General features: G+C 36.9%; 1 protein-coding gene across 13 annotated transcripts in view; it reads right to left on the reverse strand.

The window, feature by feature from the left end:
* The window catches only part of SLIT2 (slit guidance ligand 2), a 266328-nt gene that overhangs the window by 86280 nt on the left and 161179 nt on the right, over window positions 1-18869 (reverse strand). For all 13 annotated transcript variants that reach the window (XM_080371347.1, XM_080371341.1, XM_080371340.1 and 10 more), the window contains exons 6-9: window positions 16132-16203; window positions 11955-12026; window positions 9095-9258; window positions 6607-6745 (exon numbers count right to left, since the gene is read on the reverse strand). In XM_080371347.1, the coding sequence (XP_080227473.1) occupies window positions 6607-6745; window positions 9095-9258; window positions 11955-12026; window positions 16132-16203 (447 nt within the window). The remainder of the gene's footprint in view (window positions 1-6606; window positions 6746-9094; window positions 9259-11954; window positions 12027-16131; window positions 16204-18869) is intronic.

Genomic DNA, 18869 nt, shown 5'->3' on the forward strand with positions numbered 1-18869 from the left:
GTAACTGGTACAGATACAATTGTACTAAGTCAATAAAGATTAAGCACTACATTTACTGAGATGCTGAATACTTAATTTTGCTCTGAGTTTATCACACCAGAAAGGAAAAAGAGAGGACACCACAGGCTTTATTCTCCTTCCATTTTCACTGGCAGTTACTTGGAGATAAGCAGTCCTGCTACTGAAGGAATCTCCCCAAGAGGCTCTTTGGCAGACAGTGCGTTGCCTGCTAATTGACTTCACACAACAGGATCTGCTAGTTTTAGCCAACTGACTTCTGTACCAATTGAGAAGTCAGACAGAGCAGTATGACAAGACCCTCTCAGCAACACCCTGATGGTTACCAGTAAACCCAAATGCACTGGAATGAAGTAGCATTTTGGCAACAAGCTCTGCTTCCTCCTGCTCCCACCATCACAGAACATTCCTTAACCACTTCAGCTTCTAGTGCAGACTCATTTTTCTCAGTGGTTTAGGCTATCAAACCAAACTCAAGAGACAGGAAGGCCGCAGTACAGTGCAAGCACATCCTCTTCTTGCCAGCTCTGCTACAGAAGCAGTATCCATCAGCAGAGAAGACAGCTCCTACTATCTTAAAATTTCATCCCAAAACAATTGTCCAGCAGAGCTATCAAGGTGATGCAAAGTCGCAATATCAGTATTAGGCTCTAAACAGAAAGCCTTTTCTTTTACTTTTCCCCAAAAAGCTAACCAGGAGCTTTAACATGCAAAATTTTACTTAATTGAAACTGCCAATATTTAATATTTAAGAAATCCAATATTCCATTTAAAGGGGTTTTTAGCACATTATTTAGATACAGGGTAATTTATCAACCCCCTTGGGGGGGGAGGGGCTGTGTGAAGCATAGAATTGTCAACATGGAATATGCACTTTAAACCTGCAGTTTAATTATATACACCAGAAGGACAGACATTAATGCCACTTAGATTTTATGCAGCATTGTCCCACATGGACTGACAATGTAATGGATACAAAGTATTTTCATGTGGAAACAGGTCAGACTGCATTTTATTTAAAGGAAGTTTCTGTTGAGCAAAGAGAAAGAAATCAGCACTTCATAAGGTACTGAGGAGCTGAATGAGGTCAGGCTTTCCACTGAGAGAAAGCATGGAAGAAATGAATGGAGAACATGGCAAAACATCACAAAACCATAAGCATGTGTTGAAGGCAAATGGAAGAATCTCAAGAAAAAAATAATGGATTATGTACCTTCAAAAACTAAATATGGATTATATTCTTATTAAAAGTAACTTTCTATCCATATGAACAAATAGGAGGCAGAAATGGATTGAAAAATGAAATCTCACAAAAATAAGTTGTCAAATTTCAAGCAACTCTGTAAAGGACGGCTGACAAAGTTTAATGCCAGCTTCATGGAAAAAAGTTATTCACATGAGATACAATAAAACAAAGACAAAAGGCAGGAGAGATGTAAGCACCAGAGGTGTTTGTGAACCATGAAGTCGGCTGAAGTACATGACAGGCTGGTAGTATTCAGAACTGGATTCTGCAAATACAGCCTATAAACAGGTGACAACATTGTAGGGCAGATAAGTCCAAAGTAAGGGAATTGGAAAATACGGATCTTTCAAATGTTCCTGTCAATGAAGTATGTTTAGAAAATCAGACAATGTTCAGTTGAGAATGCAGAAAAAGATTGGCAAATATGGAAAATTACTGAAAAGATTGGACATCATCTGGCACATGTAAAACAGAAATATAATGCCAATTTTCTGTTGGTGTGCACAAGACTCTGGTGATGGTAGTATTATAAAGATGAGTGAATAATTAATAATATGGATATTAAAGCCGGTACATCCTTCAGAAAACAACAGGGAACCAGCACATTTCTTTTTCCCTCTCTCCCTGAGAACTGGCGAGCTCCTGCCAAAGCATGTGCTTAAAATGGTGATTACGATAATAAACTCATGTGTGTGTGAACTGTGTAATGGTGGTGGAAATGCAGTGCTCACTGTGACATTCTGCCTTGCATTCAGCAGCTCCTTGGCATTCTTAATGCTGCTGTGACAGCATGGTCTCATCTCTTCAAATATTTAGTCAGCTACCATTTTGGCATACTGACAACATTATCACATAAGGAGTAACTGAAAAACCAGATTATTTTATGGGATACAATCATTCTTTCTAATCTAATCTCAAGGGGCTGCTATAAGCAACTGTTGTAAAGTACTTCTTTAAAAATGAAGCTTTAAAACACTGTTTATTATATGATAACAATATAGGAATGTCAAAATCTTTCTGCATGTTGAAGTTAGTTGAAAGCAGAGAAGACTAAGAATTTCACAGAGCAGCTTTAAAAAATAACATAGATTCAATGTTCAGAAATGTCTGTAGATGGAATAATAGGATTATGTCTATGAACTTCTGGTTCCTGACAAAACTGTAAGAGCTAAGAAAAAAGGCCCAGGACTCTTCATGGATAATTCAATGGAAAACACGGTGCAACATGTACTGGCAGTTAAAGAAAGCAAGTAAGGATTAGGTTGCAAAACACAAAGGAAAGAAAACTAAAATTCCATTAATATAAAGTGATGGTTCACTACCATCTGGAATATTACATTCAAGTCTGGTCATTGCAGGCCAAAAAAAATTTAGAAAAAAAACAGTTCAGAGAAAAAGGAGGAGATTAATTAAAACATGGAAGGTTTGGAATCCAAAAAGATCGAATGCACTTGGAACAGTTAGTTTAGAGAAGAGATGAATCACAGTGGCATGCAAAATAGAAGATGGCAGGACAAATTATGAACCTGAATGCATTTTCCCTCCCTCCACAAAAACAAAGGAAAATTAATGAAATTTTAAAAGACTATATTTAAAACTGAAAGGTTTTGAGCACAACCCCCTCAATCAAAAAAATTCTTAGCTTAAAATAACATGAAGATTAAGAACACAGTAGCATTTAAAGCAGACGATGTTTCAAAGAAAACCTTTTTTTCCTGAAAGCTATGCAGATTTTCAGGTTTCAGAAAATGAACCAACACACACATTGGGAGCAAGGAAAATATTTGTCCTATTGGTGTTTCACTTCTGAAGTTGTATACTGCTGTTTCCAAAACATTCTTCAGGGACAACTGATGTGGCCAGGGTGGACTTCTGGTTTGATCCAGTCTCGTAGGCTTCCCTCATTTCAATAATGGTAAAATCTTTCTTATTCCATAAACCACTCATTCTCTTATCTATCTATCATTCTTTTTGATGCTAAGATGGTGAATATACCTGCCACCCATAACAGTAATAAAGGAACTATCACTCATTATTTTCCTCACATCAAAGCAGCCAGTACAGTGTAAAGCTTTCCCCATACAACCACTAAAATATACTTTTGTCAAACTGCAACTCCTCTTCAAACTATTGACAAGGAAGCAGCAAAGATCACGCGATTCTCATAAAATACTCACAGAATCCTGTACTCTAATTCTTCGACTCAGTTTTTCCATGATTTTCAGAGCCTTTCATGTGTCTTACTTTATTTCTTTATTTTCCTGTACCTTTCTCTCCTTACCGTCCACTCAGCTGGAAATTTTTGTTCTCACTGTACAGTAAGTGCAGCCTACCACTGGCTCAAATCATATCTCAGCCCTTCTGTCTGCTTTACTCAAAATGTCAGTCAATCACTAGAGTTCCGTTTTCTGGTCACACTGGCATTCACTGGTATGTGTCTGTTTAATATAAACTAATTAGTAAAGTTTGGCTTTCTAATGTTTTATCTCTTCTTGCACCCACTTTTGAATAAATGTACGTTCACATGTCTTATGGCATTCAGTGTTGTTATTTAAGTGTGCAAAATACTGTGATCTGCATTTTATTTAGCCAACATTACAAACTAGATAAAATACAGAGAGCTAACAGGTAGTTTGCGCTGTATCACTATAAACTATATACACTGTAGCATAGTATAGATACTGTACATATTTATATGAGCACACACATACATATTTATCTATATTAATGGATCAGAGATCTCAGAACGTGAAAAGGCCTCACTCTGGAATTTGAACACTGCCTAGCCTAGCAGGAATCACTGAGCTTCAGTTTGCAATCTGTCAAATGCTTAAAACTCAACAGCATTTCTTACATAGAAAGTACAGTGGACCAATTAGCAGAAAGCATCTTTCCTTTCTGTAAATTCCCATTTGCCTTTGCCTTATGCTCACTTCCTTTAACAATGGATTAAGTCAGCTAGTAACTCCCACATCCTATCATTTCTTTGGGAGTGATGACCTTTAATAAAAATTTAGAAACACCTTTGCTATCACTGAATTTCTCAAGGAAGTATAGATGTTAACGGCATATATCCCTACTAAACTACATAGGTCTAGAAGATGATGATATAAGAATTGGTCTTCCAGTATCTGTAATCACCATTCAGTGCTTAACTCCAGTGGTTAGCAGTAGAAATATTCTGGGGAATGTTTGAGATGCACTCCCCACTTCTTTCCTGCAGTATTTTTCCTCCTCTATGCACACAGAAGTACATATGCAACTAAAAAAGACAGTATGCAAGCAATTAAATACTGAAAACAGACTGTGCAGCCTTCCTAGGCACTATGCATGGATTTTCTGCAGTAGTCACTTTATTTGCAAGCAGAGGGATTTTTCTGAGAGGGGTGAAATGTAGAAGAGGTGTTTGTATTATATAGCAGAATGACTGAATTGGGTCAGGTAGGGTCAGCCAGGTCAGTATTAACAACAGTAATAATGAACTGACAGATTATTACTCACATCCTAAGAAGCAACCACAGTAGTTCCAATTCTGTGAAGTTCAAAAACACAGGTCAGGTATCAACAAGCCATGAGATTGCCTTAAAATTGTTAAGTTCTACTTCCTCTTGTAAAATCTCATTGTGGAGGCCTGTTTTCAGACTTTCAAGAAAATGTACATCCTTATGTACAACAGGATGTATGTTCAGGACACCTCTTCCCTTTCACTTCAGGCATCTGTTCCCCTCACCATCCTTATTGCAAATCCTTAACATAATCTTTTATCACCAACTTGCTCACAACCTTTTTATTCTGAATACTCTCTCCAAGTAATTTACTTCTAGCCAGACCCTTCTCACCAGGTTGTTGGCACAGCTACTCTCCCACTGTTTCCGTAAAGGGAACTCCCAGCCTCCCTTCCTGAACACTGTCTCCACCGTCCCCAGCATAGAGAGATCCTCGTGTTGCCAAGTCCTGCTCGTCTTGTCAGAAAGTTGACCTTTTGTTTTAGTTCCTCCCCTGCCCTGCAGACCAGGCAGCAGTAACTTTCCTTCTGTGCTCACACAACCTCTCAGCCACATTGCCCTTGAGGCCTGCAGGTCCTATTGCACCATTGATACAACCCTGCTCTACAGTTATGACATGGGTGTACTTTTTGTAAATGTTTCTGCTGTTTATGTCATGTCACACAGCCTTATCAGCATGCACGCTCTTCTGTCCACAGATATATGGTATCAACACAGTGGCAATACCACAGATCCCATTCAACCACCTTACTTTTGCCTTCTCAGATTGCCCTCTGAGGGTAACATTTTAGCAGGACACTTATTATGGGTGGTATAGGTTACTGATCTTTCATGCAAAGATATGCTTCTCTAATAGGGAGTCTGATGAATAGTGACCGAAGGTGGGTGTCATGGTTTAATCCCAGCCAGCAGCTCAGCCCCCCACCAGCCGCTCAGTCACCATCCCCACAGCGGGATGGAGCAAAGAATCAGAAGAGTAAAAGTAAGAAAACTCGTGGGCTAAGATAAAGACAGTTTAATATGTAAAGCAAAAGCCACCCATGCAACCAAAGCAAACTAGGGGGATTCATTGCCCTCTTCCCACCGGCAGGCAGGCACAGCCACCCCCAGGAGGGCAGGGCTCCAGCACGGGTAACCGTGACTGGGGAAGGCAAACGCCATCACACCCAACGTGCCCCCTTCCTCCTCCTTCCCCAGCTCTACCCGCTGAGCATGGCGCCATACGGTACGGAATGTCCCTTTGGCCAGCCGGGGTCAGCTGTCCCGGCCGTGCCCCCTCCCAGCTGCTGGTGCCCCCCAGCCTGCTCGCTGCTGGGGGGTGAGGGGCAGACACGGCCTCGGCTCTGGGTCAGCGCTGCTCAGCAGCCACCGGCACCTCCCTGAGCCACCAGCGCTGGCTCCAGCACAGATCCAGAACATGGCCCCGAACTGGCCACTCACTGGGAAGAAAATTAACTCTAACCCAGCCAAAACCAGCACAGTGAGCAACCCTGAAGCAATGGAGTTTATAGCCTGCAGTGAAACTCCACTCACTTGCAGAAAAGCAAGAATTTCCAAACTCTTGTAAAACCAACTCAGAATGCAATTTTAACTATGGATTTTGAGTAGCACATACAAAACTAACCGATAAGAGAACATAAATGTCTTAAATATTTTCATATACCTTCAAATTCCTTTATTACTGTATTGGAATGTATATTCCAAAATTCATACCCTACATAATGCATGAACTTATGATATAAATGAATGTTATATTTATGATATAAATAAAAATGAATACATAGAAAAAAACTGTTTTCTGCAAGTTCATAAAAAAAAAAAAGTCAGATTACGCACATTTCAGTAATAGTTTCTGGAAGGTTCGTTGGGATCTCAGTGAGGCCTTTCCCACGACAGTCCACAATGTTGTTACTACAGGTGCACGCCGCAGGGCAATGCAAGACACTGCAGGATGGAGCCATGAAGGACTGGTGACCTGCAAAAGAAAAGTTCCTCCTAAAATTGCACAATACTGTCAAACAGTAGTTCAGTCTACCTCAACAGTAAAACATTACATTTTACACTTCCTTAAAAAATTTAGGGCAGAACTGTTAAAATAAACATTGTATCCTACCAGTACTTTTGTATTGCATTAATTTAAATACACATATAATAGCAACATGTTGATACAATACTGAGAGATGAAAGACAAATGCTCAGTTACTGTGCTAGAATTACATCATTCTTCAACTTGTTCAGCAACTTGCAAAGTCTTATTAAAGAAGACAGTGTCTTCGCCATTTTTCAGGTATATTTTATTTATTCTGTGGTTTTAAAAATCAATTATTTATTTAATTTTCATAATTTTGTGTACTATTAAAAATGCATGTCAACAGAAATGAATGAACTTTGTTACGAAAACTGAAGGTGTCCTGCTAGTTATGATCTGTTCTGCAATTACTTATTTGAGTACAGTCCTTCAGTTACATATTGGTTACAGATACTTTTGGAATTATGACATTTTTATTTAAAAATAAATCCAACGTTGACTTCACAGCTCATACTCTCACTACCTATGTTAGCTCAGCAGACTTCTTGCTCCCACAGTCTAGCATTCTTATTAACTCAGGTGTCTAATTTACACGACTTCCCTGCTCCCCTCCCCCCAAGCTCTTGTGCTATATGTCAAACTTGGTATTTATAATTGTATTTAAAAATAATCTTATCATATTTAGGTATGTTTTAGAAAGTAAACAACTTATTATATTTTCCTGCAAATAGAAAGATTGCACATTTTATAATATATGAATGCACTCTTTCTTGTATCAATTTAATGATACAGAATTGCTGTTTTGTAATGATACAAAAAGGCACAAAATGATGAGAAAGGCATGAAGCCTTTTTTCTTCTCTTTTTTTGTTAAGGTAAAAAAAAGCTGCTGACTGTTTTGAAATTCTCAGGGGAATACAACCTTCTTGACTGTGAAACCACAACTTAATCTCTCTCTCATTACATTTAATGTCATATATTAACATAGGAAGGTTGCATTGACAATGTAAGTTGCAGCCAGTGCTGTTCGTCCTTACAACTTCAAATAACTGCTCATGTTTTAAATTACTGAAAAGGTTAGTCTTTTGAGATAGTAGTTTACAATATAATAACTTGATTTCACATTTATGTATTTGTTACGAAATACAAACAGCTGACAAAAAGTAATAACACATACTACTTTTTCTGTATTAATGGGCAGGAAATATTTCACCTGCTTTTATTAAAGAAAAGTACAGCGATCCAGGGAGAAAACATGATTATTCCCCTTCCTCAAAATCAGGATTATAATGACCAAGTTATAAAACTGTTCTTGATCCTTGGGCTCTGCAGCCATGCCATTTACAAATAAGATACATGAGGTGATCTTGTTAGGAGCCCTTTTAAGTGTTCATAAAGGCAGAATTAATGGTAAGAATACTGTTAGCATTTGCTATGCAAAGATGCAAGTGCCTTACACTTTGATGTCAGAGGCTGTTTAATAAGGACAAAACATTGGGCTCCCCATAAAACTCTTTTAAAAGCACAGATCTGTGAAAATTTTGGAATACTTGGCAATAGGCTTCTGGGGTTCTGCAGAATATCAGTCAGTAGAAACGACCCTGCTGAATCACTGAAAAGATAGAGAGCTGTATTCCAGCTGTTTTTTAATGGTTTTTGAGGAAACTTGAAACAGTAGACAAAGTTTACAGAAAATTTTCGATCTGAGTCTAAAAATATTTAAATAAGAAAGATAAACTTGCCTTCTTCCTCATCTAGAAGATACAAATAAAGGAAAAAAAAATTGAATAGAGAAAATGTGATTAGTAACGAACTGTTAGTCATTTCATTATTTCATATCAGAAAATAACCTGATGCACTAATAAAGCATGCCAATAACATTCAGAAAGTTACTTAGTGATTCAGATTATTTAAACTGCAGAAAATAACAAGAAAAAGCAACAACCTGTAAAGTTAAAAAATAATAATCCCTTATTACTAAAGGCCCTACGTTCTCAGACAGTACACCTTTTATTTCATTTTCTGTATGTCTCCTCCATAATTATACTTTTAGAAGGTTATATAATCTATGTGAATGCATCATTTACACAAATTTTGTAAGGACAGAAGCACACACACCCACTCCCCCCAAGATACAAATCACAATAAAAATGATTAGTTTATTTTTTTAATAAACATTAATGCTTGGGTTATGCAAAAGCTAGCAAAACTCAATATGCAGCACTAGCTATCACTGATGAGCTGTTGGTAGGCGTGTTGTAAAACAGGACTTGGTGCATGAATCTGTTTCCCTTACCGCTGCAGACAAACTCCCGTTTTTGGACCTCGGCTACATTGTGTCCCCGTAGGTGGGACGGCCCCATGCACTGGGTGTAGAGGCCGACCCGTGGCCGCTGCCGCAGCCAGTCAGACAGCCAGGCCAGGTGGCAATCACAGTAGAGGTTGTTGGAGTGAAGACGACTGCATGGAAAGAAACACATCAGTACCTTTAAGCTAGGAAGAACGAACAGAAAAGCAACTAGTTTCCCCAGCCATCACTTCAGCAAGCAGCTATACCAATTTATTAATAAAAATTGTTAAGTGAGGAATTCATTTTTCACATCTTTCATTGCAAGTCTGGGAGTTAAATGCTAATACTTAAAACTATACAAGCAACAAAATTACTTTTTATTTGTGGTCTAATTAATCAGAAGGAAAAAGAGCACTTCCTAGTAAAGCAAGCTATCTGTAGTTTCTTTTCTCTTGTCTAAAAGCAAGAAGTAAATATACAAGAGCTTGAAAGCTGCCGTGGGAGCCTTTAGTCCAGATCTGTACAAATAGTGAATAAGACAAAAATGTCTCAAGTAAATTGCCCTATAGTGATAATATACTGTCAGAAAAAAAGAGTTAATAAAAGATTTTGTTTCCAATTAGATATATCTGTAAGTCTGGCCATTATTAGTCTCTATAGAAACAGCCTGCAAAATCCCTTTAACAAGTCATATTCATTTTCTGCTAAACAAGACAGAGTAATAACTCAATATAAAACACCTTCTTCCACATCCTTTTTCTGATTTCCTCTCTTTTTGTTTAATCACAGAAAGGGGGATTAGCTGCTTTTGGCTCCTAGGGACCTACATTCTAAGCAATGCCTGAAATTAAAAGACCAAATGGCAGCAAGCAATGGAATTAAGTAAGTTGCCTCTCTGTTGGCAGGCTCCGAGACAAGAGCCTTGCCAAATGGCAAAAAGCACTTTGCCATTGACAAAATATCAGACAAATGCATTCACTAAATTAGGTAAATTACTTTCCTCTGACTCTTACTTTTCTCTGGCTCTTACATTTTCTCAAACTACAGAAAAGGATGCCCACAGCTATAAATCAAATCCTTACTCAGAATCATGCATAACATAGTAATGTAATTTTGGTCCTTTTTAGCTGATGCGCTCTACCCTAACCAAATAACTGGAACGGAAGTGCAAGAAAATCAGCGTTTAGACAAGGAGTCGAATTAATCCATTAAAAAAATATCTGTAAAGCAACATGAAATGTGTAACCAACATAAAGAAATGATTTTATTTAACTCACATCCCCCACCCCCCCACAAACAACTAGAAATTAAAGGCAATGTATTTTCTGTACCAGTTCTTGGGTAGGTGCTTTGCAAATATAGCTCACAATACAGCACACTCATTCAGTACAATCTGTGGCCAGCTGTAGGCAAGAACACCATTGCAAATCAGAACTAATGCCACTGAAATCAATATGGTTATACAAGCATATTCTGACTGCAAATGGGATGCTACAGCTATAATCTAGGACTCTATGTGTCCGTTTTCTTTTGTTGCTAATTTGATTCACTGTAATTCGTGGTTCAGAATATAAACTGTATTTGAAAGAGTTACGGACATTCATGTTTTCAAGTCTCAGACCTGAAAAACTGGAATGAAATTCTATTATCAAAATATAACCAAGGACACCAAAAGCCCATGGCCAGCACTGTTTAATTACTCTTGCATTTGTCCAAATAAGAATAGTTACAATTCTGTTATGAAATCAACAGGACTACTCACCTGCATGAAGTTTCTTCAGTTATGAAAGGTATGCTATATTGAATAGCCCTACTGATATCAAAACAGTTGTGTAACCCAACATGCTTAAAAGAAAATGGTCAGGCTCTTTGTAAAAGTAATTTCTGAACAGTAAGAGCTACTCTTGAACTCTGATAGAAACACCCTGTTCATTTTTGATTCCCGCTTCACTGTAAAATCTGTTTGAAAGAGAGTCTCCAGACTAAACCTTGATATATTCTGGTTTTGCCAGTCAACACAATATACATTTATTCTTAGTTCAGTATAAACATACAAAAGAAATAACAGCACACTCTATCACTGGCATACACACTCTTTTAACTGTGTTTTGTTTCAGAATGGTGAAGTGTTCTTCTGTGAAAGTCATAACCTCTAAAAATGGGGACCTTATTGTAAATGCTGACACAACTTTAATTATAACAGCACTACCGGATGATGCCATAATTTTATGTTACAAAGAATGTTGGAGAGCCAGTTTAGTTTAATTAGGTCTGCTAGCAATACAGTAAGAAAAGCATAAAGATTTCCCATTTATCACATCTGACATCCAATCAAAGATTCTTCCATGTTCCTAAATGAAATGTGACCCATTCAACTGCACAAAGTAAAACAAATTTTTGACTTTCAAAACCCATGTATTTCCTTCTCTATAGAGCTGTAATATATAACAGAGAATCCCCCCTGCCTTCATCTTCTTTGCTAGAAGGTGATGCTTTTCTGTGACTGAATACAGCACTGTGGAAAACCCAGCTGGGAAAAGGCCATGGAACCATTTTCATAGGCTTATTCATCCCAAATCCTAAAAAAGCTAATGGAAAAGGATGCAACTGCTTCTTTATCACCCGAGCCCGAAGTATCAGCCTTGGGGTCACTTGTTAGCTTCACCTTTCAGAATTAGCCGCCATACATGCACACACACAAATTTCATGCTCGTCAGCCTCATGATACCTCAATATTTTTTTTTAATTGAGCTTATGCTTTTTTTTGCCTATATACGTATCTGTAGACCACTGAAAAAAATTGGTAGAGATAAAAATTATATACTGGACTGACAAAATGGCAGCCAGTTTCAGTGGGACTACTTACAATGTTCTGAGTTTGGGCATATGGTTGAAACTTGCCACCGACAGTCGAGTGATGTTGTTATTGTTGAGAGTGCTGCAAATACAGGAAGAAGCATATCAACATGTTACAGTTATATCATACCTACTACACTTTTAAAAAGGTATAGGTAGTGAAGACCTTGGTGTACTGTGTTTAGGGATAGGTATCAGGAAAAAGAACAAGCTTTTAGATATGCTTTTCCTCCCTGTTCAATGCCTGGTAAAACACTATGGTTTGACTGTTTTAATAAACCTAAGTAATATGAGGTCCCAGTAACCTATAATTCACTCAAATGGAGCTTCCATCAATGTTGAGAACATCTAGCAGGGGTCCTCAAACTTTTTAAACAGGGGGCCGGTGCGCGGATGAAGTGGCAGGCAGTCATCTGCGGCTGCTTGGTTGGCGGGGGGGTCTGTAAATACCGGGGGCCGGATTGAGGACCCTGGGGGGCCATATCCAGCCCGCAGGCCATAGTTTGAGGACTCCTGATCTAGCGTATTCAAGCTAAGCTTGTCATCCCGATGTAAAAGCGAGAGTTCTTGGAGAAAATTACTTGATTCTAGGACTCAGTTTTCCCTTTCTAGCTTTTGAGAGTCCATATTTGTTGACAGAGGATACAAATAACAAGATCTGCCTGTTTTTTCAAGATTTTTAAGAAAACAGCTATGGGCTGCAATTAGGTTTTATATGGAACAGAATTCCTATAGATGATCCAGAGCTGCATGAACAATAGGGAGACTTTCTGCTTTACAATGGAAGGAGTCACAAATTTTAATATTTCAGCAAACTAGTAATTTAAATTTTAGACAAGATCCCTGGAACTTGATAGCAACTGGGAATAAATCTTAGCCAATTTTTGGTTAGCACAGACCAGTCATACTCCTTAAGTGTAATTTGTAAAGATAATAAGATTTATGAACAATCCTACAGCTAAATATTGCCTTTAGGCGGCAAATAAAACACAAACAAGCTTGACTCCAGAACAAGTGATACAATTTACAGTTTTGACTTAGAAATTACTCATTTGAGTAAAAAAGAGTATGTGCTCTGAGATTTTAAGAATATAACTATGACACTAATAAGTAAGTCCTACTGCCCAAACCTTTTTTCCCTTTTGAAACAGTGTTTTACTTTTTCCTTTTTTTTTTTCTTTTTTTTTTTCTTTAAAGTGTGATTTATGCTTATTTGGAAGAAACTTTTTAGTACTCTCTGATCCTGAAACACAGAAAGGTAAATTCACAGCACCCCGAACAGGATTGGTCTATACACCTCCACATTAACCAAGCAATTAATTACTGCTGTAATGTACTGCATTTCACCTTTGTGTGCTTACTCATTCCATGTCCTAAATGTTTTCTTCACTGTGCATAAGGGATCTCCCCTGTGTGCTCTTAGGGCTACATAAAGAAAGAAGAGAAAAATAAAAGGAAGAAGAAAAAGGGAGAATCATGCCCTTTTTCAAAACAGAACAAAAATGAAGCAAAAAAAATGGCCAAGTGGGTATATCTGCAAAAGGTGTCTTAATGAATAAGTGACAATCGGTAAATCTTGGCGGGATTTTCTTACAGTGTCCATATAGTATATGACAGCTCCCACAGTTCTTCTTGCACAACTTCTTACAAGGTTTTAAATCATGTCTTTTCAGTGAAGGGAATGGAAATTAGTACATATTTCCATAGCTGTTAGCTGTTTAAAGAAGGCGTATCTACAAATGTTTTAATTCTCTATTTCAGATGTTTGATGTTTGCCTTGCTATTTTTTATATGTGAGCTATTACTTTACTTTTTGCAAGGGTACAGAAAACTATCAGGAGTAGATGTAAGGGATACATAAGGAATTAAATAATTTTCTTAACTATTTCTGTCTAATGATGAAAATGCTTGACATCAATGGAGAGATATAATTAAAAAAAATTAGCTCAATAGTTTTCTCTATGAGTTACATATGATTGCAAAGAATGTGATGACCGAAAGACTTTTTTTTCATTTGTTAGATACTTTCTTTGTTCTAATGTCCCACAGTTTGTTTCCCCACTATAGCAGATTTTCTGTTTAAAAAAAAAAAAAAGAAAAAAAAAAAAGAGAGAAAAAGAGTAAATAAAATTTCACAGAAATTCATAGGGAGGATCATATCTATAATTGCTTTCATCTTTCAGAACTGTCCAGATCTCAGGTTGATTTTGTAATCTTTAACACTAACAGCCTCTAAGATTCTGCAATTATTTAACCAATATATAAGACCTATTACTTTGGTAAACATTTCAAACTGTTACTAAACAGTATACTTGTAGTTTGAAGTAATATACACATTCTGTGCTTAGATGGAATCATTAAGTCCAAATGAAAACAAAATAAGTAGTTTTATTTACTACTCAGTGAATATAGTATGGTCTAAAATACATATCTTTTATTCTTTAAGCCAAATTGGAAAGGAAGCTGAATTAGATACAAAATCTTCAGTACTGTTTGAAATATATGTCTCCATTTTTAAAAAACTTAATCTTTACATCATTGCTTATCACATAACATAACTGAAGATAGCAAGCATTTATATATTTGAACACGCTAATAGTCTATGTATATTCATTCAGAAAATTCTAATTACCTGCTTTTTCAGTAGACTATTATTTTAACAGTTTTTTTCCCCTTTTTTTCATTCATTGAAATAGATGTGAAAATTTTACCACTGACTTCAAATACCAAGGATTACCTTTTTAGAACACTAAAAATTACAACCATTAACAATGCAGAAAATACTTATTTTTTAAATAGACATTTAACACTTTCACTTGTAAAGAAGATCTTATATTAAAACCCATAATAACTAGATTAAACCATCACTGGGAAAGTTATTCTGTCGTATTTATGAGTTCCAAAGATAAAAATCTCACAGAACATCAGGTTTACTGACAAACAACCAACAATTGATCAACTTCGCAATTAGATGCAATATTGAACCTACAGTACATTTAACATGGATTTATACCAGAAAGTTAACAATAGGCTTGTTATTCTATGATTATGGAGTAAAAAAAATAAAAAAATCAAATTTAGCTGTCAGATTCATTCACTCATAAGTAAAACCAATTATTGCTTAATAACAAAAAACTCTACCAGCAGTAGCTCACATATTCTTTAGTTTCTTGGACATACAGACACTATCTATTGCCAAAGAAGCTTCTTCAGAGTCTTAAAAAACCCCACAAAACCAAAAGCAACAAAAACCCGTCCCTCACCCCTCCCAAGTGATTTACCAACTGTGATTCAAAGTAACATGAGGTAACTCACTGATACACAGTCTTTCACTTCTCTTAATGTAGAAAGCCCAGCAAAAACACGACATTTTGACTGACAGAGCAGATACTTTAGGAATGTGTCCTGTGCCTCAGATTCTTTGGGAACTGAGACACTTTGCTCATTACAGTAACTATTTTCAGGTCAGGGGTCACTAATGATAATTTTGTTACCTTTAACCTCATTGATGGCACTCTGAGACGGTGAGAAAAAGTATGCAAAGGAGTATTGCAGTACTAACCTTCAGTGACATAAAGACATTTTTCTAGACATATATATATGTATCTTTTAATTCACATAAAATTTAAAATGTTTTAAAAAAAGCAATTTACGTGGACATGTTAAATATCTTAACACATAACGGTAATATTTGCTAGAAAAATGCCTCTTTGAAACCATCCAGACTGTCAAATATATATATATATATATATATATATATATAAAATATTGTTCTTTAAACGGCATCTGAAAGATCAAATTGATGTCAGAGTATACAACAAAGACAATCCTGAAAATGTCCAGCATTTCTACAGAGATGGATAATTTACAAAATTCATTGGATTCATTAATACTGCCCCCCCCCCATTTTGAAAGGAAATATATTTTTTTCTTACAGTATCTGCCACCTGCTTTTTTGTTTTGTTTTTTTTTCAAATTTTGTTTAATGGCTGTCTTGCAGAGTAAAGGAGTATCTCTGCCTCTCCACATCTTTTTGCCATTGTGTAGCATATCACAGTGGATTATTTTAAGACATCTTTTCACTAGACCAACCTGACACCAGGCTGCAGCTCCTAGATAAGCTTTTACATTAGCACTCCCCAGATACCGAGCTCCCGCTACAAGTAAGAGATACAAGGAATACTTACAGCACTTCCAGGTCACGCAGAGCCCTAAACGCCCCGTCTTCAATACAGCTGATCTGGTTGTAATCCAGTTGTCTGTTAAAGAGATTAGGAAGGTATTCTTAAGGGAGATGAGCGCTGGCAGCGCTGGGTGCAAAGCCAGCCTGCTGAAGGGCCAGCAGAGCTAGGCCAGGCAAGCTGAAACACCCTTGCAAAGACGCTGGTAAGCTTGAGACTGTCACACGGCATGCTGGCCTGGGTGCTGCCACAGAAATCCCTTTTTGTTCTGAACTGTCTGCGCAAAACAGCGGCGCTGGGAAAGCTCCAGTAAATAATAACTGCACCTTATATTAAATGCCAAAGGAATGCAATTTCATTACATCAAGAAAAGCTATCCATTAAAAGCTCTCAGCGTCATCTTGCTGAAACAATTTCATTAAGGTAAAGGACGGTAAATCACTTAATGTCACACACATCCCCTCAGTGACCTAACAGAATCCATTTATCAGAGCAGCCCAGCTGCATGTTAATTCCACCTGCCGTGGCAGTGGCCAGCAGGAGACACAACTTTTCGGGGTCTCTCTGCATGCCTGCATGCCTGGACCAGGTGGAGGTGCAGGGGCACTGCGGGGGCAGGGTGTGTGTGTGGATTTAGAAGAATTGCTTTCTAGAATATTTCTGTATGTAGACAAAATAGTGCCCAAGGTATTTACATACTTGGTTATGTATCTCCTTTAATTCTGCTCCAAATTAAACTAGTATTTCTGTTGTAACCTTCAGTACATGGTTTTCTACGTACTCTGTGCTCTCCACAATTATATGCAGATAGGATGTTGGAATGGAGCACTTGAATTCTGGACATAAAACTCAGCAATCCATCCCATACATTATTAATCTTTAAGTATTAAGTTATGAAAAATTTACATGCTTTTCTGTAAAGAATGTTGTTACCTTTTCAATTCAAAAATTGATACAGTAACTACTGCCCAATTAAAAAAGTCTGCTGAAACTAAGAACCATGCAAATAGAAAATCCCAGTTTCTCTGCTGACAAAAGCTTTTCCTATAAATACTGCCACACATCATCTGCATTTCAGCGCATGACTTGCAAAGCAAAAATGATACAACCTCACTTCAAACAACCAGATCTTCTCCAAGCCGATAACTTGTCAGTGTCAGACAATATATATGAGTAAATGTGTGTGAACAACACTAAGAAAATGAACAAAATACAAATGAACTCTGCCCTTCTGTCTTCAATTATATATTAGCTAGCAGGGCTAATGAGGCTTTTACTAAAACATTTTCTGCGATTCTTCTGAATCTATGATAACGTTTTACTTTATTAATAAATCATCACACCCACTGTTGAATGTAATGTACCAACTTCTATAAAGTTCTTCTAGTTTCATCCATATTTTTCATCTGAATTAATACTACGCAAGAATAAAATATTGTCATAACTGTAACAGTGCCCGTGCTTCTGTGTACTGAAATCTAAATGCAAACTATCATTTCCTGAATATGATATTTAATCATTTTGATGCAGTGTTACAGCACCAGTGCTGCAGTGTTACTTTCTCAGGCTCCTTCAATTTTTATTAATGAATTTCATTTAACAATTAAGTTAATAGCCTTTTTTATTTTAAAGAGGTAAAATACATACACAGTAACACTCTCTAACCTCTTGAACAATTTATCAAAGCTATTTAAATTAGTACAATGGCATGAAATGTTACCCTTGACACAATACAAAAGAGAAATTGTTTCCAGACAAATTGGAAAAATCTTTTAATGCCATCAAATTTGCCTAATGCAGTCTGCAGGTTAATCTGTAAAAGGGTGAGCTGTATGTTTGCCCATATCTTATTATCCTTAGCTGTCAATGTATAAATCAGTGCTGACACAGCTTCTTCTAAATCATCCATATTATACACAAAGGAAAATCTTTTAACAGTAGAGAAAGCACTTGAGTAAATCTTGTCCTACACAAACTGAAAGGCAGATTTCTTCCACTAGACTGGCAGCAGTTGTGGTGTACCTGAAAACTTTTGGACTTCTTCCCTTAATGAGTCACCATGACCACTACCTTAGTGAAGGGTGAGTTGTTTTAATTTAATCTTCTTACCAGAAAGGTTACTTCGTTTGCACTGAATTAATTAGTTGGTTTTAGTTTGGGGGAAGGGAATTTTGCTGGTGGGAAAAGAGAAATATGTCCTAGTTTTATAAATTATTGTCTTTGAAAGATACTACCGTCTTTATGTTTTAGATGATCTTCCATCCGTTATGACCATGATATAAACCGATCAGACACACACCGTGAAGAACAATTGGCATGATATATGGTTTTTATGCTATGAATGGTACACGACTTTGAAGATTGTGTGTCTGGCTTGAATAGCAATTTATGATATTTGTGTTAGGGTAAAGACATCCAATGCATATATAATCCAAACAGAAAGTTAGACAGTATTTCACATTAACTTATGATGTATCTCTAATAGATATACTGAAGCAGTATGAATATTTTTGGGTAAGGCTGGTTCCTGATAGCAAATTGTGTGATGCTATGATTTAAGACATAAGTAAGAATACTAGAGAAAAAAAGCACATACTGCTCTAAATTTAAGTTATGTTTTATAATTTGGTTTTAGCATATCGGCTTTCAAACCACACATAAAAACCTACAATCCTATAATGAAACTTTTCTCATCACTAAGTTATTGAGCATACCAGTAATTCTAAATCCACTTTAGGAAGCTT

This window comes from Falco punctatus (genome assembly GCF_963210335.1).
Source record: "Falco punctatus genome assembly, chromosome: 1".
Classification (NCBI taxonomy): Eukaryota; Metazoa; Chordata; class Aves; order Falconiformes; family Falconidae; genus Falco; species Falco punctatus.